Below are 21,060 nucleotides of genomic sequence, written 5' to 3'. Positions count from 1 at the left end.
GATCTATGGTGTTGGAGGAGAATGTTGAAAGTACCATGGATTGCCAAAAGAACAAATAGATCTGTGTTGGATGAAGTACAGTCAGAGTGCTCCTTGGAGGCCAGGAATGGCCAAACTTCATCTCTCATATTTCGGATATATTGTCAGGAGGGGGACCAGTCACTAGAGAAGGATCTCATGTTTGTTAAGGTGGAGGGTCAGAGACAAAGAGGAAGACTCACAGCGAGATGGATTGGCACAGTGGCAGCATCAATGGGCTCAAACGTAGCAACAATTGTGAGGTTGGCCCAGGACTGGGCAGTGTTTCATTCTGTTTTGCATAGGGTCACTATGAGTTGGAACTGACTCCTGACTCCACGGCACACCACCACCACCATTGTTGTTAAGTGCCATTTAGTCGGATCCAACTTGTGGTGACCCTATAGAGGGTTTCTGAGAAGCAGCTGATGGGTTTGAACTGATATATTTAATATGTTTTAAGGATTTTAAAACACTTGTCTCCTAAGCCCATGTTGCTGTTTTTAGTGGAATTGTTACTTGGATTTCTTACCTTTCTTGTCAGATATTTGTGCTATCTGCAATACATTTGGTGGTCATAGACCAATTTTTCCTAAGGATTTTGCTAATGTTTTGTGATCATTAATTTTTTATCATGTAGTAGAAATGTTAGTAAGTACTGAATTCAGAGAACTTGGACCTAAGAGTTTATCCATGTTTTAATCCTCCCTTTAAATACATTTTGCCAAAAAATTTAAAGTTGAACTGGAATAATTGTTCAGAAAAGATTATGTCTGCATAGCTTTTAAGATTTTTCTTTACCTATTTTCATAATATCTATGTATTGATCACTAAACAACAGCTAATAAAATCTCAATTATAATGAAATAATTAGAGATCTGGTAGCATAGTGGTTACGAATCAGGCTGCAAACCACAAGGTCAGCAGTTCGAAACTACCAGCTGTTCCGTGGGAGAAAGATGAGGCTTTCTGCTCCCATAAAGATTTATAGCCCCAGAAACCTTGTACAGGGTCGCTATGAGTCAGAACCGACTCCATGGCACATAACCACCAAGATAAAATATTGCACTTCTTTATTCAGATATTTATCTATTTCCTACTATTTTGGGGGTACTATGGAGCTCTGGTAGAGTAGTGGTTACGAATCGGGCTGCGAACCTTAAGGTCAGTGGTTCGAAACTACCAGCCATTCCGCAGGAGAAAGATGAGACTTTCTACTCCCGTAAGGATTTACACCCTCGGAAACCCTGTACAGGGTCGCTATGGGTTGGAACCGACTCGACGGCACTTAACAACAACAACAACAATATGTCAACAGGGAGCTGCCAGAAATTCAAGCAGGATTCAGAAGAGGACGTAAATAAGGGATATCATTGCTGATTTTATAAGGATGTTGACTAAAAACAGAGAGTACCAGAAAGATGTTTACTCGTTCTTTATTGACTATGCAAAGGCTTTCTTTGACTGTGTATCATAACAAGCTATGGATAACATTGTAAAGAGTGGGTATTCCAGAACACTTAATTGTGCTTATGAGGAACCTTTACATAGACCAAGAAGTATTCTTTTGGAGATAACAAGGGAATACTGAATGGTTTAAAATCAGGAAAGGTATGTGCCAGGGTTGTATCCTTTCACCATACTTATTCAATCTATATGCTGAGCAAATAATCCAGGAAGCTGGATTATATAAAAAAGAACATTGTATCAGGATTGGAGAAAGACCTGCAATATGCAGATGATACAGCCTTGGTTGCTGAAAGCAAAGAAGGCAAAATTCTTACTGATAAAGATCAAAGATCTTCAGTATAATTTCACTTCAATGTAAAGAAAACAAGAATTCTGACAATTTGACCAATAAATAGCATCATGATAAATGGAGAAAAGATTGAAGCTGTCAAAAACTTCATTTTGCTTGGATCCAAAATCAACACTCATGTAAGCATCAGTCAAGAAATCAAATGACATATTGTATTAGGCAAATCTGCTGCATAAGACCTCTTTAAAGTATTGAAGAACAAAGATATCAGCCTGAGGACTAAGGGGCGCCTGACCTAAGTCAAGGTATTTCCAATCCTCTCATGTACTTGTGAAAGTTGGACAATGAATAAGGCAGACTGTAGAAAAATTGATGCATTTGAGTTATGGTGTTGGAGAAAAATATTGAAAGTACCATGGACTGCCAGAAAAACAAATAAACCTGTGTTAGAAGAAGTGTAGCCAGAAAGCTCCTTAGAAAGCAGGATGACGAAACTGTATCTTATACTTCGGACATGTTAACAGGATGGACCAGTCCCTGGAAAAGACATTATGCTTGGTAAAGTGTAGGGTCAGCAAAAAAGAAGAAGACCTCCAGGAGACGAATTAGCACAGTGGCAGTAGCCGAGAGTTCAAACACAATAGCAATGAATGGTGCAGGACCCGACCTGGCAGTGCATCATACCATTTTGCATAGGGTTGCTATGAGTAGGACCTAACTCATTGGCACCTACCAACAACAACAGTTACTTGGAAGTTTTTAAGGAAAGGCTGAATGAACACTGAAGCGCATGTTATATAGGGAACTCAAGTATCCTTTGGGATAATTAGGCTAGTTGGTTCCTAAAGCTGTTTCCAACTTTAAGTCTAAAAATTTCTTTCATACAGACATAAAACTCATAATTGTGTCACAGCTAAAGTCCAAGACCACCTAAAAATCTACAGCATGGAAGCTGTACTGTATTCAAGCAAGAATATTCAGCTAATGTTGTTGCTGTTATGTGCTATTGAGTCAGTGCCGATGACCTTATGCACAACAGAATGCAACACTGCCAGGTCCTGTATCATCCTCACAATCATTGTTAAGTTTGAACTCATTGCTGCTACCATTGTGCCAATCCATCTCACTGGAGGGCTTCTTTTTCGCTGATGCGTCACTTCACCTAACATGCTGTCCTTCTCCAAGGACTGGTTCTTCCTGATAATATGTCCGAAATGTGAGAGACGAAGTCTCAACATCCTGGCTCCTAAGGAACATTTTGGCTTCTGACACAGATTTGTTTGTTCTTCTAGCAGTCCATGGTACTTTCAATATTCTTCTCCAACACCCTAACTCAAATGCATCAATTCTTCTATGGTCTTCCTTATTCACTGTCCAACTTTCACATGCATATGAAGCTATTGAAAATACCATGACTTTGTTGTTGTTGTTATGTGCCATCGAGTCGGTTCCGACCCATAGCGACCCTGTACAAGGTTTCCGAGGGTGTAAATCTTTACGGGAGTAGAAAGCCTCATCTTTCTCCCGCGGAGCAGCTGGTAGTTTTGAACCGCTGACCTTAAGGTTCGCAGCCTGATTTGTAACCACTATGCTCCTTATGACTTTAGTCAGGCACATCTTAATCCTCACACTGACAACACTACAATAGGGCATTTATGATTGTTTAGTAAGCACCATTGCAAATATATTTCAGAGATCATGCTTAATATTATAATGTTGATGTTTTATACTAAAGAGACACTTTTATTATATAATTTATAGGAACGTGCCTCCCATAGAAGTATAAAGCAAGATTTCCAGTTAGAAGGTAAAATGCATGAATTTATTCCTCTTTCCTTGGTTTTTAAGTATGTATACTGTTACAAGACCAAAAGAAAATGCTTCTGTCTTTTATTCTAAAATCGTGGACCAAATCTTCTGTGCAAGTAATTGCAATGGACTACAACCTTTCCTTTAATGTGGAAGACTTATAACATAAGTGTTACCATGCTCTAAAACAAGTGTTTTTAGAATGAATTTTTAAAATCAAGCTTATTGTTGCCCCTTGATGTATATTAAATGTAGAATATTTGCAGAAACTCAAATGTCAAAGGCAAAAAAAAAAAAAAAAAAACCGGTTCCCATTGTAACACTGCTGAGAAACATTGCTGTGAACACCTTGGTGCACTTCCTTCCTGTCTTTTTAGGCTCTGCATATATTGTGTTTGTTTGTTGTGCATACTGTGATCACATTGTATCTGCATTTTGCATCCTGCTTTCAAAACACAAGCAATTTCCTCTGTTTTTACAAACATTGGGATTTATCCACCTTATGAGTGCACTCTGTATTTTTCTTAAACACCTTCTATGGTAGGATAGTTTGGTGGTTTTTTTAGGGAGTTTTATGTTAAACATTGTCACGTGAATTTTTGTTATATTACAGACTCTGCTGAGTTTTGGGAATCTGTCTTCCAGGCCAAATTTGTAGGTAACAAGAGAGTATATAAAAAGGTGATAACTGGTTATAATCATCACTGTAAGGCTCATAAATCTGCTCCAATTCAGAAAGCATGGCAGTAGTGGGCTTGCCAAAATTCTAAACCATATCATTTTCTAATCAGAACCTCTCCTCTTCCTTTTGAGTTCACCGTTTTACCTAGACACGTCTATTCCTGTCTAGAAGAGAGAAGCATTTAAATGGTGCCACATTTCATTTAGTGTAGAAGAAGGCTTGTGTTCATCTTAACGCCAAACATGCTTCATCAAGGACAAGAATAACTTTCAAATGTTTCTCCTCTCATTGTGTAATATATTGGTACTATAAAAAACTGTCTCGCAATAACCTATGGGAGAATCCTGTGAGATTGTGGGTACCCTTGGTGGTTCTCAACTCAGACGTGAAGCAGGACATTTTGGGGATTTACAGACTCTCTAGGATCTCTCCAGAAAAACCCTGAGGGAATTTCTGTGCCTAAGTTGAGTCCTGGTGTGGTGCTGTGGGTTAATGAGCTGGACTGCAAAGTTGGTTTGATCTGTAAGGTTGGCAGTTCAAGCTCCCCATCCACTCCTCGGAAACCCTATACAGGGTCACTATGGGTCGGAATGGACTCGACAGCACTTAACAACAACAACAGAAACAAGTTGAGCTCAGTTTGTCAGTAAACTATTACATTGCCCCTTTTACATGTGGTTAGATATTGAAGTTCTGGCTAGGGGCTCACAGGAGAAAATGCATTCATGATTGCATGTGAATGAGAGAGCTATGTCCTAGAGTGTCCTCGTGGATATTATATATTCAGGGAATACAAGACCAGTTGGAAGTAGTTGGGACAAATCTATTTATAATCAACTTACATATTTAACCAACTGTTGCCTAACAAATATAGATCAGACTGACCAAGATAACTTATAAAATACTTCTTTCTTCTGAGGTAAAGAATAAGACAAGCTTTAGGGAGTCCACAGGGGAAAAAGATGAGACTTTCTGCTCCCTCAAAGATTTATAGCCTTGGAAACCTCATGCGCAGTCGCTCTGACTTGTAACTGACTCGACAGCACTTTACAACAATTACAGGAAAACAACACTCCAATAGTTTCTTCCCAAACCAGAGCGATTCCTTCATTCCTCCATTAATCTATCAAATTACATGGGTGATGATATGGAGATGAGTAAAACAAAGAACCCACAAAGAATTCAGTATAGGAAGCAACTATTTAGATAAGGAAATCCTATACACGGTCACTATAACTCGGATCTGACTCAATGACACTTAACAACAAATATGATATAGAAAGAGAAGTGCATTTAATTTTATGACAATATTTAAGAAAGATAGTAAATTAATTTAAGGTGGGTTAGGGAATAGGGGACAATAACACAAAAGCCTTCCTGAAAGAAGTTACATCTGAACTGGTTTTTAAAGAACCAGAAGGAACTTGACTAGTTTTGGGAGGAAAAAGGGATAGGTTTGTGGGTGTGCTAGGATAGGGGTGGATGAGTTGTTACTGATACTCCAGGGAAAGGGATGTTGTTGTTGTTGTGAAGTGCCATCGAGTCGATTCTGACCCATAGTGATCCCGTGTAGGGTTTCCAAGGAGCAGCTGGTGAGCTTGAACCACCGACCTTAAAGTTCAAACGACTTTGCAGTCTGCCGCATTAGCCCACAGTGCCACACTAGGACTCCAGGGAAAGGGATTGTTGATGTTGTCAGGTGCCATCTAGTTGGAACCGACTCATAGCAACCCCATGCACAGCAGAATGAAACAATGTCTGATCCTGGGCCAACGTCACTACCGCTGCCACACTTGACACCGTCAATGATGCCACCTGGCCAATCCATCTCGTTGGGGGAGGTCTTTCTCTTTTTCTCTGACCCTCCATCTTACCCAGTATGACATCCTTCTCCAGCGACTGTTCCCTCATGACAATGTCCAAAGTATGAGAGATGAAGCTTAGCCATCCTGGCCTCCAAGGAGCACTCTGGCTGCACTTCTTCCAAAAACAGATCTATTGATTCTTTTGGCTGTCCATGACATTTTTAGTATTCTGCAAGTAAAGTTTTGCTAAAGGTAATACAGAACAGCTACAATCATACATTGATAGAGAACTTCCAGAGGTTCAAGCTGGATTCAGAATAGGCCGTGGAATGAGAGATATCATTGCTGATGTCCAGTGGAGCTTGGCTGAAAGCAGAGAATATCAGAAAGGTGTTTACCTATGCTTTATTGACTACACAAAGGCTTTCAATTGTGTGGATCATGACAAGCTATGGACAACATTGAGAAGTATGAGTATTCCAGGGAAAGGGATAGCATCATCCAAATAATGGAGGGCATATGCAATCAAAACTGGAATATTGGACATCTGCATGGAAATGTCAAATAGGTAGGTATACTTCTAGGATGAGGATAGGAATAGGGATCCAGATTTGGCAGAAACTGAAATAAACATGGTATTTAAATCTGTAATACTAATTGAGGTTCCCTGGAGAGTGTGTACAGTGTTTAGACAGAGGCCAAGGCGGCACAGGAGGCACTCACTCATCTATACCAAGAAATTTGGAAGACAACTATCTGGCCAACTGATAGAAGACATACGTATTTGTGCCAATTCCAAAGACAGGTGACCCAACAGAGTGCGGAAATCATCGGACAATATCTTTGATATCCTATGCGAGTAAAATTTTACTTAAGGTAATACAGAAATAACTACAAGCATACATTGACAGAGAACTTCCAGAGGTTCAAGCCAGATTTAGAAGAGGACATAGAATGAGGGATATCATTGCTGACGTCAAATGGATCTTGGCTGCAAGCAGAGAATACCAAAAAGATGTTTACCTATGCTTTATTGATTATGCAAAGGCCATCGATTCTGTGAATCATGACAAGCTATGGACAACATTGTGAAGAACTCTGGGATACTTAATTGTGCTCTTGAAGAACCTGTATATCGATCAAGAGACAGTTGTTTGAACAGAACAAGGGAACACTGAACGGTTTAAAATTAGGAAAGGTGTGTGCCAGGGTTGTATTCTTTCACCATACTTATTCAATCTGTGTGCTGAACAAATAATTCGAGAAGCTAGGTTATATGAAAAAAAACGTGGCATCAGGATTGGAGGAAACTCATTAACAACCTGTGATATGCAGACGATACAACCTTGCTTGCTGAAAATGAAGAGAGTTTAAAATACTGATGAAGATCAAAGAGCACAGCCTTTGGTATTGACTGCATCTTAATATAAAGAAAACAAAAATCCTCACCACTGGACCAATAAATATTCTTATCAGTGGAGAAAAGATGGAAATTGTCAAAGACTTCATTTTTATTAGATCAACCATCAACACTTAACGGAATGGAAGCAGTAGTCAAAAAATCAAACAACGTATTGCATAAGGCAAATCTGCTGCACAAGACCTCTTTAAACTGTTGAAGAGCAAAGATATCAGCTTGAGCACTGAGGTGCACCTGACCCAAGCCATGGTATTTTCAATAACCTCATATGCATGAGAAAGCTGGACAGTGAATAAGGAAGACTGTAGAAGAATTGACACATTTGAGTTACGGTGTTGGAGGAGAATATTGAAAGTACCGTGGGCTACCAGAAGAACAGATCTATGTTGGAAGAAGTGCAGCCAGAGTGTTCCTTGGAAGCCAGGATGGCCAAACTTCATCTCTCATACTTTTGACATATTGTCAGGCAGGACCAGTGTCTGGAGAAGGATATGATGTTTGGTAAGTTGGAAGGTCAGAGAAAAAGAGGAAGACTCCCAGCAAGTTGGATTGGCAAAGTGGCAACATCCATGGGCTCAAGCATGGCAACAACTGTGAGGTTGGCCCAGGAACGGACAGTGTTTTGTTCTGTTGTACATAGGGTCGCTATGAGTCAGTGCCGACTTGATGGCACCTAGCAACAAGGAGGCAGATCACCCAGATACTTAAATGGTGGCCTAGGAGGAAAAAGCCAACAAAGGAAACAGGAAGGAGTGGTTAGAAAGGCTGGAGAAACACAATAAAGTGACAAGAGAAAAAAGAGTCTAAAGAAGGCGTAAGGGATAAAGGTTTCAGATACAGTTAAGAAACAACTGAAAAGAGATGCAAAGAAGTAACTATTGTATTTGGTAATGTGAAGATTATTAATGGCCTAGCAGAAGTCCCCTCAGTGAAGTGGTGGGGTTATGGCTGTGGAGGATGGAAGAGAGAATGTAAAATATGACCTCTTTTCCTATAAGCCATTCACAAAAATGGGAAGCAATTTATGATCTTCTACAGGGAATGACTGCTCAGGTCCAAAAATTTCCAGGTCACTTTTACCACAGGACCAAGATACACTGCTCCTTGATTATTAGGCCCATTTTAGTCGGTCCCATAGTCATGTAGTAACTCAAGACTCTATGTAATATTGTTAGAAGAGCACTCAGCACATAATGCTTGTGATTTTTCCAGGCAAGCTTAAATCTAAGAACAAATTATGTACACCAAATTATTTTCAGTGTATGTGAAGATGGCAAAACTGAAGCATAAAACAGAGAAGTAACTTGGCCATGTCAGTGCCATCCTCCCAGATTAATGGTCTCCTCTCACTTGTTGCTACGCAAGTTGATTAAGACGAAGCACTCACTCAGAGGAGTCTGGGATTGAACTATCACACAAGGGCAGAGAAAGCAAAAGGAAAACTAAGGGGAGAGGCAGTCCAGAGAAATACATTTAAGACAGCAACTAAATACTAGAAGTAAAAACAGCAGTCTTTTATCTGTTTGTACAGTTTATTTGTTGATAAATTGAGAAACTGTAATGTAGAAGTGGAGGAATATAATAATACATTGGTGAAGTCATAGCGTCTGGTGGAATTTTGAAAACTTCTTTTTTAAAAATGAACTGTTTTGGAAATCCATAATATGGAACAAAGTGGAAGAGAAGATGGGGAAGAGCTGTAAATATCTTAACTATCCCTTCCTGGTCTATGAATATCTTATCTCTTCATTCAGCCAGTAAGGTGAAATTTTTTATGGTTTTCTAAGTGTTTTTCACATGTAAAAATGCAGCTCACTAGATCTCTATCCATAGGAGTGGACTTCCGGTGTGATGCTGTAGGATCAACATTGCACTGGGAACCACAAGGTCAGCAATTCAAACCCACCAGCTGCTCCTCGGAAACTCTATAAAGGGTCACTGACACAAAACAGACTAATGCTACTTAACAACAACAATCCATAGGTTTGGAGTCCTGGCGTGGCACTGTAGGATAAGCACTGGCCTGCTAACTGCAAGGTTGGCAGCTCAAATCCACCAATGGCTCCTGGGAAACCCTATTCAGGGTCACTGAGTCCAACCGACTTGATGGAATTTAACAACATCCATAGGATTATTAAGGAGCTCTGGCAGCGTAGTGGTTACAAATTGGGCTGCTAACCTCAGGGTCATCAGTTCGAAACTACCAGCTGTTCCGGGTGAGGAACATGAGGCTTTCTGCTCCCGTAAAGATTTACAGCCTTGGAAACCCTGTACTAAGTCGCTATGAGTCGAAACCGACTCTTCGACTCATAACAACAACAACATAGGATTATTATGGAGATTAAGTGAGATAGCTAAAGTGCAATGTACATAGTAATTGATCATGAGAGCATCTTCCACCAGCGTACACATCCCTTTGGCTAATGATTGACTTTTCCTATCGTTTTTCTTCTGTCTCCTAACTGCACTGAAGAGTCCTTAAATACAATTAGTAATGGCAGCTAACATTTATTGGTTACTCAAATTGTCAGTCTTCAAAACAATCCCATAAGTAGAATTATTTTCCTCTCATATTCATAGTTAAAGAGCTCTGGTAGCGTAGTGGTTACGAACCGGGCTGTGAACCTTAAGGTCAGTAGTTAGAAACTACCAGCTGTTCCGCGGAAGAAAGATGAGGCTTTCGGCTCCCGTAAAGATTTACAGCCTCGGAAACCCTTTACAGGGTCGCTATGAGTCGGTTTCGACCATGGCACATAACCACCACCACCATACTCAGATTTAGCATTTGGGACCCAAACAGCGTGGCTTCAGAGCCCCTTTTAACTACAGGCTCGACTTCTTTTTGCTGCACAAACCTGGGTCATTTTTTCCGGGCATATTCTGGTAACAGCCAACTCCGTATTCTCTTTGGAAATCACTATTACTGCTGCCAGTTGACAAGAAGGGTCTCTGGCCTAAGCCTGAGTTCCCAGGGCCCGTGAAAGGATAATTTCATTCACCTAGATGGACCCAGCCCAGTTATCTCGTTCTCAGGTCCGTGAACTTTCACCTCCATTAAGCGGTGAGTGTGCACCGTCGTCCTTTCATTTCATGGCCTCAGGGTTAAACCTCAGTGTCACTTTCTTAAATAACAAGACGGGTAATCTGTAAAAAGAAAACACATAAAACAGCACGCAGTTCCGCGAGCGAGCACGTTGGTCTGACAGCTAAGCTTGCTCCCCCATTCCCGACCTTGACGCGCATTTACTGAATCCTTCTAGAAAGTCTCGAGTGCTTGGGGAACTGTAACGTGCAGATGGGCCGCGAATCGTGGAGGCAACGCAAAACGCGCCAGGGCGGGGACTAGTAAGATCCGCCACAGAGCTCACAGCAGTAAGACAAGACGCACAGCGAGCGTGTCAGCGCGCTGGGCACCGAGGCCGGCGGGTCGTGCAAGACCCAGGCACCTCGCGGGAGGGGCGGCGGTGGGGTGGGGTGAGGGCTGGGAAGGAAGTAGGCGTGGCCTGAGCCAGCCCGCCGCTCCCCCGCCTCCTCCCTAATCCTCTCTCTCTCCGCCCCGCCCCTTCGGCCGAGCCTGGAGGCTCCGCCCCTCCAGTGACATCACTGGCCAGGCCAGCCGGCGCCATTTTGAAAGTGGAGTCGCCTGTCCCTGCCGCTGCCGCCGCCGCTGTCGTAGCTGCCGCTGTCGTTGCTGGAGAAAAAGCAAAAGCGGGGAAGCTCCAGAGTGAAATCCACCATCCTGCAGGCTGGTCTGCTCGCCCCTCTTTCCTTCTTCCCTGACCCCCGACCCCTCCCCCACAGGTGCCATCCGCCGCCATCCGCCCTCTCTACCCCCCCATCCCCAGGTGAGGGGGGTGAGTTCAGGAGCAGAGACCCCGAGGAACCCAGCAGGGTCACCATTTGCAGCGCAACATGGCAGGTAAAGGAGAAATCATTCTTGGCCACTGACAAGGCACCGCTTCCGTCCTTCTCCCTCCATCACCCCCTAGCGACCGTCTCTGCCGCGCCGAAAGCCACGGGGCGCCCTCGGATTTCAGGGAATTGGCCGGGTGGGGTGGGGTGGGGGTGGGGAGGGTTCTGGGGAGGCCAGTGGTCGCCGTGAAACCAAAATGGCTTTTAAAATAAGGGCTGGAACCTTTGCGTAGGTGGGGGTGGGGTTTGTGTCGGCAAGCTGTGGGGTAAGGCGTGGGTGGGGCGGGGTGGGGGCGAGTGCAAGTCTTTACTGCCTTGGAGCCCGGTGCATCCCCCCCTCCTCCGGGATTTTTGCGGATCTTCCATTTAATTCCTGTATTTCCTCTTGCTGCAAGCTTTTTTGGGTGTATATACAAGTGTATTTTGCAAAGAGACGAAAGAGTGTTTTTCAAGTTAAAATACAATAGAACATACATGCTTTTTTTTTTTTTGCCCCTACAGTGGAGATGTATATTTGTAAGGCAAGAAACCTGGATTTTTCTGTCTCGAACCATCAAAACTCTCTAGATAGTTTTGTTTCGTTTCTTCACCGTTACGGCCAAAAAGTGCAAGGCCTTTCATACTGCAAGTTGCATGAAAATTAAATGTAATTTCAACTTTCCGTTTTGCACATTAGCCTTTGTGCAGATGTTCTTTTTCCAAATGGGTTTTATAGAGTTAGTTACATAGTTGTGGAATACAGCAACATAAATAGCAAAGGAGGGAGAGATTTAGTAAAAGCTTTGGTAATGGAGAATGTATAGGAAAAAGCAGGTTGGAATATTTAGCAAGGATTAGGAATGAAGGAAGAAAAAGAGGTAATTGCTTTGAAGGTTATTTTTGTACATTTTTTGGTATTGCTGGAAGTTCTCTTTAATCTAGTAGAATCACTTCTAGATCTGGTTTGAGTTTCTGCCTCCATAGATTGAGGTCATTACATGATTTGCTTGAATGTGAAATAGAAACATTCAGGGACTATAGCAAATTTGCCATGTTTTCCCCAGTATTTCGATAGATTAGACCTTTAGAATTAACATTGGATTAATTGACAGTTTGCTGAAAACAAGTTGCTCTTCGGCCTTGTTAACGAATAAAGTGAAATTAAAATTGTTTTGCACAAGATGATGACAAGTTAGTAAAATAAATGCTTTGTAAGGTCTTTGGATTCCTAAGCATAAGGTGAAGGGCAAAACAAGCTTCTCTTGAAACTTCAACAAGCATTCATTTCTGTTTCTTTCCTGACTGGAGCCAGTGATCTGCTGGTAATGAAATGCACAGAAATGGGTGGTGTGTGTTGTTTGTTGTGTGTGTGCTTTGGTGATAGGGTTCATATGAATCATTACTTGTCACTGGGGCAGTAATGTTCCTGAAGTTTTCTCTTCGTTCTGTATTTTATGGTTGTTTAAATTTATTAACTCTTCTGTAGACTTTTTTTTTACTGTATACTTAAACTCTCTAACTTTTGGTATTTACTTTTTTCTTGAAAGTAAGGCTCTAATCTGTTTTGTTGTTAAGTACCGTGGAGTCGATTCCGACTCATAGTGACATTGTACAGGGTTTCCGAGGCTGTAAATTTTTACTGGAGCAGAAAACCTCATCCTTCTCCATTGGAACCACTCATAGTTTCAAACTGCTGACCTTGAGGTTGGCAGCCTGACTGTTGCCAGAGCTCCTTTAATCTGCTTTAGGGGAAGTGATGAAATGGAAGGGACGTTTTGAACACATGTATGATTTAATGATTGTATGTACTTTTAAATTTTTTTTTTTTTTTTTTTAAACAATATCAGATTTGGGGGGCCAACTTTTTTCCAAATTAGTGCTGTGGGGTGGTGGTTCTAGGTGAGCGAATTACTAAGGTATTAGTATTGTGCCAACCTGGATACCATCTCTCTGTTTACAAGAGCAAACATGAACAGAACTGAATTTTAATTGCTGTGTTTTGTGTGTGTGTGTTTTCCAGGAGCTGGAGGAGGGAATGATATTCAGTGGTGTTTTTCTCAGGTGAAAGGAGCCGTAGATGATGATGTAGCAGAAGGTAAGAAAGCGTTTCATAATGCAAAATTTGAATGTAGAATCTTTTCATCATCTTGATTGCTAAAGGATTTTTTTAACATAAGTCTGTAATAGTTTAATAGCATTTTGTGTTTATTGTTTAAGAAACGTAAAAATAGGTTTAAAAGTCATTGTCCTGGATAATAGTCTTAACTTTTGGTCAAAACTCTATGCCTATCCCCCTCCTGCCCCTGAATTAAATGAAAAGAGTCATAGGTGATGATACATAGAAAATCATCACAAGAAAATTCTAAGGTCCACACCATACAGGTTTCCTTGCTATATACCAGAGGCTTAAAAAGATAAAGGGAACCATTGGCAAATCTGACAAAAGAGAAGAAGATGCAGATAACATGCTTAAAAATGATATGGATGATATCACAACAGCCATTGGTAATAAAAAGGATAATAGCAGAAAAAAAACTTAATGGGAAAATTGAATTGACCATCGTAAACTTTTTGAAGCTTCTTTACATATTCCTTACACTGGTTAATGGTGCATTTTCATGTTTGTACATTGTGTTTAGTTAATTCAGTTAAGATAGGTTAACTTAGAAACATTGTGACAGCAAATTGTATTTTTGTGGAAAGATTTTTAGCTTTTTTTTTTAACGACTTATTTGGGAATGTGGTGTTGATTGTCATATTCTGTGAAGAAATACTTGAGTTATACATTTTATTGTCGTTTAAGGCTTAGTTTAAATGGATAAAGAAATAATGAGTGTTAACTAGAAATGAGTATATAGCTTATCTTTTGAAGAGCTAATTATACTTCTGTGCAGTTAGAAACTGGTTTTGATCAATTGAATAACTTAAGTCTAATTTCTCCCCAAATTTGTTTATACATGCATTTCAAAAGATTTTTGTAAAGTTTTGTGCTCAGCTAATCTAATCTTATAAGGTGAGGCGAGGGCCTTATTTCCTGTAAAGTAGTTGCATTATTTCATCATCTATAAATATAAAGGTTTGAATTTTAAATGTATTTAGAAGTATCTTGAATTAGAGTTGGAATTTCCCAACAAAGCTTTATTGAATTAAAACATGTGCTTTTAATTTCTTTAGATTTGTCTAGTGAAAATTTATGTCTTTCCATAGATGGAATTGTTCTCATATAAAGATCGTATTTCTGACCCACTATCTACAGTAGTGTTTGTTTGGAGGATTTTTTTCTGGCGGTGATATGATGATGGCTCTGTGTTGAGCTAGGCATATGCTTGTGTTTGCTTGTGTCAATGTCATTGTTAATGAAGTGTCTCTGTTAGGAGTTCCGAGAATTCTGTGGGAAGCCAAAGGCATACATTATACTTGTAGTACTTTATAGTACACATTCAAGTTTTCTTATGTTGGATCCTCCTCAGTTTTTCAGATGAGAAATCAAGTTTAAAGAAGTAAAGAGACTCACTTATAGTGAGTCTAATAATGTGAGTCAAATTTTTGTAGTGAAGCGTATGGTGTTTGACTTGTTTAGAGAAATAAATCCTAAATTCAAAGGAGGAGTCACAGGCAATTCATTTTGTAAATCCATTACCTGTTAAATAGTAGGCACTCAACTATTGGATCATTAGTTCTTTACTGTTGTGTAATAATACCTACTACCTTATGAAAGTGCTGTAATAGACAAGTGAAATAGACCTTTGAGACCATTTCTCAGCAGTCTATTGGGGGCCTCCTGAGTGCAGAGAACTGGGGGATGAGACACCTAGACCATCAACCCTGTCCTCGAGGAGCTCATAGTGTACTTGTTTAACATTAGGCAAAAAGACCACATAGAAGTTCATATTCCAAATTTACCTAATTGAACCAAATGGCAAATTTGTGGTATATAGGGGTGCTTCTTAAAAGTCTGTGAGAAAATGGAGTTGAAAGATATAATGGAGTTTTTTCAAAAATTTTTTGAAGTCCCCTCATATATATGATGGTTGGTTGTAATTCTTATCTACTAGTACTTATGAGCTGTGTTTTGCAGCTGATTCATTAAATAATGGATTTTCTTTAAATGTATTGATTATTAGCATGTAGTACATTACTAGCATCTAAAAATGTGGAGACTTAATGTGTATTTTCACAAAAATAATGGTTCTGTGCAAGTCTATGCAAGTGTGCTAAGTATTAAGGATAAAAATCACCTAATTTACATCTTGCTCTAATATGCATATTTTTTACATGTACTTGTTTGTGTATTATAATCTGTTGTGCTTATTTTACTACCAGATGATTTGTTTTCAGAAATAGAATGAGATTAATACATTGCCAACCTTTGTTTTAGACTATAATCTTCTAAACATTGCACCTAGCTCTACCTTTAGATTGTTGCTAAGTGCCATGGAGTCCATTCCGACTCATAATAACCCTTTGTAGGATTTCTGAGGAGGAGTGGCTGGTGAGTATGGACCACTGACCTTGCAGTTAGCAGTCCAATGCTTACCTTACAGTGCCACACCTGGTTAGCTTGCTCATTTTCTGTTAATGACATATCTCCATTTCTTACCTGTCAAAAGCTGCAAATTGTCTTTCCTTTTCACAGCATTCACAATCTTTCTATACCCATTTTCACCTTACTTCACAGGTTCTCAATCACTCTTACTGGTTACAATAACTTCCTCAGTGATTTCCTATCCTATGTTTTGCTGCAACGTTAATCTTATTGGGGTCTTAGTGTTGCCATTTTCCTCAGAAATCTTTAGTAGATCCCTGTATTCACTGGTTTATAAAGCTAAAATCAGAAATTCCAGACCAGAATGTAAGACTTAGACCAATATGATAATGTTGTTAAGTACTGTGGAGTTGGCTCCAACTCATAGTGATCATATATAGAGTTTCCAAGGATCGGCTGTTAGGTTTGAACCTCCAACTTTGTAGTTAGCACCCTACCAGGACTCCTAGCCAGTATCACCCGCACTTTTTTTCAGGTTTTTTTTTTAGTATGACTTATGACCCAGCTAAATGGAAACTGTTATTCAAAAGTTCTGTGTGTTTTTATTCCTCTGAGTCTTTCTTTGCTACTTCATACTTGATACATCTGTGATTCTTTTCTTATCACAATCCTACTCATCATTCAAGTCACCCTGTGACTTTTCTATTTACTTTCCTCTTAGAGTACTTTTAAATTTTTGTTGTGAACCTCTCAGATCATTTTTAGAAACCTTTTACCTATTGCCCTTTTTCGGAAATGTTTAATTTTTAACCTTTCTTCATAGTACTTTGTATCATATTTAGTACCCAAAGTCTCTGCTGTTACACCATAAGCTGTATGTTGTTGTTGTTGTTGTTCTTAGTGCCATCAAATCGGTTCCGGTCCATAGCAACCTTGTATGGGGGTTTCCAAGGAGCGACTGGTGAGCTTGAACCATCGACCTTGCATTTCACACCCAATTTTACAGTCCAATGCATTAATCTACAGTGACACACACCAGGACTTCATAGGACTAGTTTATGTTTGTACTCTATGTAGGCCATCCCATATGTAAACTGTTAATGCCTAAACCAATGCTTGGCACACAGTAGATGTTCAGTTTATGTTGTAGCATGAAGGAATGTAGGTAAAACTGCTATTAGGTTTTGAAGGGAGAGACTTCGATAATAGGTGGGATGCTTGGAATGTACTTCTGGTTTTATTTATTTGACAGGCTTTATAATTGGATTGATGATTCACAATTGTCTTATAGAAAGACATTAGGAGACTTTGAGTTTTTATGTTTTTGCCAACATAAACTAGTATGTCAGTTGGATAAGTAATCTGGGTTCTTGTATGCCTAACAGTAAAAGTATTGGAAAAGGTGAATTCCATTGTGTCATTTATTCTGAACTTTTCAATGTCCAAAGATATCTCAGAAGGAAATAATTAAGCATTGTTGTTGTTACGTGCTGTCGAGTCCGACCCATAGCGACCCCTGTATAGGTTTCCAAGGAGCAGCTGTGAAATTAAGTAATTTAAAAATAAATCATTTTAATTTTCATGGTAGAAGTGATTAATATTTTGTCATATTGTATACTTTAAATTTTTCCTTTTTATTAATGTCTTTTTGTCATGAGAGGTAGGTAAGAACACAAGGTTAGGTGGTAGATTGTTGTCCATTGCTGTTTCAACTCATAATGACCCCATGTGTGCAGAATAGGACTGTTCCATAATATTTTCAAGGCTGTGACCTTTCAAAAACAGATTGCCAGGTCTGTCTTCCAAGGTGCCTCCGGATGGCTTTGAACTGCCACCTTGCTCATTTGAGCACTTAGCCATTTGCACCACCCAGGGACTTCTTTGGAAGTAGACTGCTTAGTCTGTATCCTGCTTAGTCACTGTGTGATCTTGGTTAAGTTAATCTCTTTGTGCTATTTTCCCTTCTGTAAAATGTGGGGATAACCATAAAAACTATTTTACAGTGCTGTTTTGATGATTAAATGAGTAATATATAAAATACATAGTTTCCAGTGCATAGTCAAAGTCTCAATAAGAGTTTAGCTGCTATTATTTGAAAGTTTGTGGCAAGTAAGGAGGTACTCATTGTTGGAAAATGAGGAAATTGGGGAATTATCTTTAAAGGCTATTAAAATTTTCTTATCAGCTAAGGTAAAGAAAATGGTATGTGTTGTCTTTGATTCCACTAATTAAAGCTCAAAAAAACACTCAAAATTATATGTTTACAGGAAATCTCGAGGTGGTAACACTATAAAGAAATACTACAAAGTAGTTACTATAAATGCCAGAATACTGGTTACTTTTAATGAAGTAGGAGGGAGTTGTGATTGGGAAGGGAGCAGGGGTGACTCTTGATCAAGTCACCAAGATGGCTGTTGTACAGCTCTTTGCAGTGATTGATTAGCCTAATGTTTTGTGTGGTTTTCTATTTCTGTTAAACATTTCACAGTAAAAAGATTTTTTTGTTTTTAAATCAAAATAAAATATTACTGAAGTGTTTGGAATGAAAGATGATAACCCCTTACTTTACCTACTACCTAATCAATCCCTAATCAGTCTCTCTCTCTAAAGGCAATTAATTATATCCAGCTCTTCTAACTTTATTCCCTAGTGTTTAATTACCTTTGTATGAATAAAATGATGGTCCTTCTCAAACCAAACCCAATCAAACCCATTGCTGTCAAGTTGATTCCGACTCACAGCGACCCTGTAGGACAGAGTAACTGCCCTTTAGAATTTCCAGGTTTATAGAAACAGACTGCCACATCTTTTTTTCCCACTGAGCGGCTGATGAGTTCAGACTGCTGACCTTAGGTTGGCAGCTGGACACTTAACCACTGTGCCACCAAGATGCTTCTATTTCTTGGAATCACTACTGTTATGCATCCCTCGTCATGCCACAATGTTACATTACATGTTGTGGTTAAATTAGAATGAATCGGTGCTCTTTCAGTGTTACTTATTTTTAGAAGTAATTTATTTTTGTTGAATGTGTACAGCAGAACATACACCAATTCAATCATTTCTACATATACAATTCAATATTGATTATATTCTTTGACTTGTATAACCATTCCCACCCTCTTTTTACAAGCTGCCATTCTCCCCCCCCCCCCCCAAATAAACTCAACTGCTCCAAGTTTTCTATTTAATTTTCCTGGTTGCTATTGTCAGTTTGGGCACTGTAGGATAAGCATGGGACCCTGCATCATCAAGGTAGGCAGTTCAAACTCCCCAGCCTTTCCTTGGAAACTCTGGATAGAGTTGCTATTAGTTGGAACCAACTCATTGGCACTGTTGTAAACAACATAGACAATTTGCTCCCAGATAGAGGAGTCCTAGTATGGCACTGCTGGATAAGCATTGGACCGCAAGATCGGTTTGTACTGCAAGGATGGCACTTTAAAATCACCAGTCGTTCTGCCAAAAACCCTATACAGTGTCGCTATGAGTCAGAACCGACTCAATGGCACTTAACCACCAACCATAACCACCAGCGAGGTCATAAAAGAACACAGTGCTTGAGATGCTGGTCTTTACTGTTGAAACTGTTATTCGATGTAAAGAGAATTTCAGTTTTGGTTTAAGGTTTACTGGTTAAGTAAGAGCAATTGTTATTGGGATTATTCAGCTTCCATGGCTCCAAAAATCTGGATTATGTGAAAATTTTAAATTCTATTTCGTATTTTTCCACTCTCCTCTTACACAGGATTCTTCTCTAGAATCTTTGAATACAATGTTTATAATAATGGTAGCCGTGTTCTGTCCAGTTCTTCTAGTTTGATTAATTTGCCTAGTTCTTAATTTGCATTTGTAAACTTTATTATGTAGATTTTGGACATTGCAGAATATAGATGGAGCCTCCTCCTCTTGCTGAACATAATCAGCTCATAAGTGACTCTGTCCCAGTCATACGGCTATCACTTCACCCCTTTATTATGTACTAACAGAAATATGTTACACTATAGGATAAGCACTGGACTGCTACCTACAAGGTCAGTGGTTTAAATCCTCCAGCCACTCGTTGGAAACCTTGTACAGGGTTCCTATAAATTGGAACCTATGGCAGTTAACAACAGCAGTAATAGAAATAGTATTGATTTTGAAATCTGAAATTCAGTATAATAGAAAAGCAATATTATTTTTAAATGAAACACCAAGGAATTTTTGCTAATTTATACAGTTGTGATCATAATAATCTTTAAGCTTTACTTGTAGAAATTACTTATTAAAATTCATATTACATGTGGGTAATATGAAATGTGTACTTTCTGTTGTAAAATATGGAACCTTTCACAATGCGTTTCTATTAATGTTAAAATGTTTTTCCTATCTCTTTATTTGATAATAAGCTTTTATTTTTCATGAGAAGTTATTTTAGAGTATGCTTTTATTACAAGAAGTCTAATTTGATTAAACTTATATCCAAATGCATTTCATCTTTTCAACACGTTGCTTCCTTTTTTTCCAGTAGGATTTAGAGGCATAGACCAGTTGGAAAAAGTTTTTTAAACTGCACTTTCAAATCTCTCCATTAAGGACATCAGCAGACTTTTAAGAAGCGTGAACCTTGGCATCACACAAAATTTAATGACTTTTGTTCATCTATTCCATATGCTTGATAAGCTATAATACAAATGGAATTAAAGAGCATGTGTTCTGTATTTTTTAAAGAAGTATGCAAATTGCATTTAGGTACTAGGGGTAAGTGGTGGTGGTTCTGTGCCTTGGAGTCTATTCTGACTCATAGTGACTATGCGTAGGGTTTCTGAGGCTGTAAATCTTTACAGGAGCAGAGAGCTTCATCTTTCTCCCTTGGAACAGCTGGTAGTTTCAAATTGCTGATCTTGAGGTTAGCAGACCGACTTGTAACTACTTGCTAACAGAGCTCCTTTGGTTGGTTGGTTGGTTGGTTATGTTTCATGGAGTCGGTTCCGACTCATAGCTACCCTGTACAGGGTTTCTGATGCTATAAATCTTTACAGGAGCAGAAAGCCTCATTTTTCTCTTGCGGTTCACAGCCTGATTCGTAACCAGTATGCTACCAGAGCTCCTTGTTGTTGTTGTTGTGAAGTGTCATCAAGTTGGTTCCCACCCATAGTGACCCTGTATAGGGTTTCCGAGGAGCAGCTGGTGAGCTTGAACCGCCAA

The 21,060-nt window shown here is 39.5% G+C and overlaps 1 protein-coding gene across 2 annotated transcripts in view; it reads left to right on the top strand.

Moving 5' to 3' along the window:
- The first annotated feature begins 11,122 nt into the window (after positions 1 to 11,122).
- Positions 11,123 to 21,060, top strand: part of PPP2R2A (protein phosphatase 2, regulatory subunit B, alpha) — a 100,926-nt gene continuing 90,988 nt past the window's right edge. Inside the window, exons 1-2 of one of the 2 annotated variants that reach the window (XM_006864372.1) lie at positions 11,123 to 11,412; positions 13,405 to 13,479. In XM_006864372.1, coding sequence (XP_006864434.1) covers positions 11,406 to 11,412; positions 13,405 to 13,479 — 82 coding nt within the window. In that variant the 5' untranslated portion in view covers positions 11,123 to 11,405. Of the gene's footprint in view, positions 11,413 to 12,779; positions 12,842 to 13,404; positions 13,480 to 21,060 lie in introns of those variants that run through there. The other variant, XM_006864371.1, reaches the window with a different exon arrangement.

The sequence above is a fragment of the Chrysochloris asiatica genome, unplaced genomic scaffold, assembly GCF_000296735.1.
Source record: "Chrysochloris asiatica unplaced genomic scaffold, ChrAsi1.0 scaffold00064, whole genome shotgun sequence".
In the NCBI taxonomy this organism is placed as follows: Eukaryota; Metazoa; Chordata; class Mammalia; order Afrosoricida; family Chrysochloridae; genus Chrysochloris; species Chrysochloris asiatica.
This window is presented reverse-complemented; position numbering and strand designations above follow the sequence as displayed.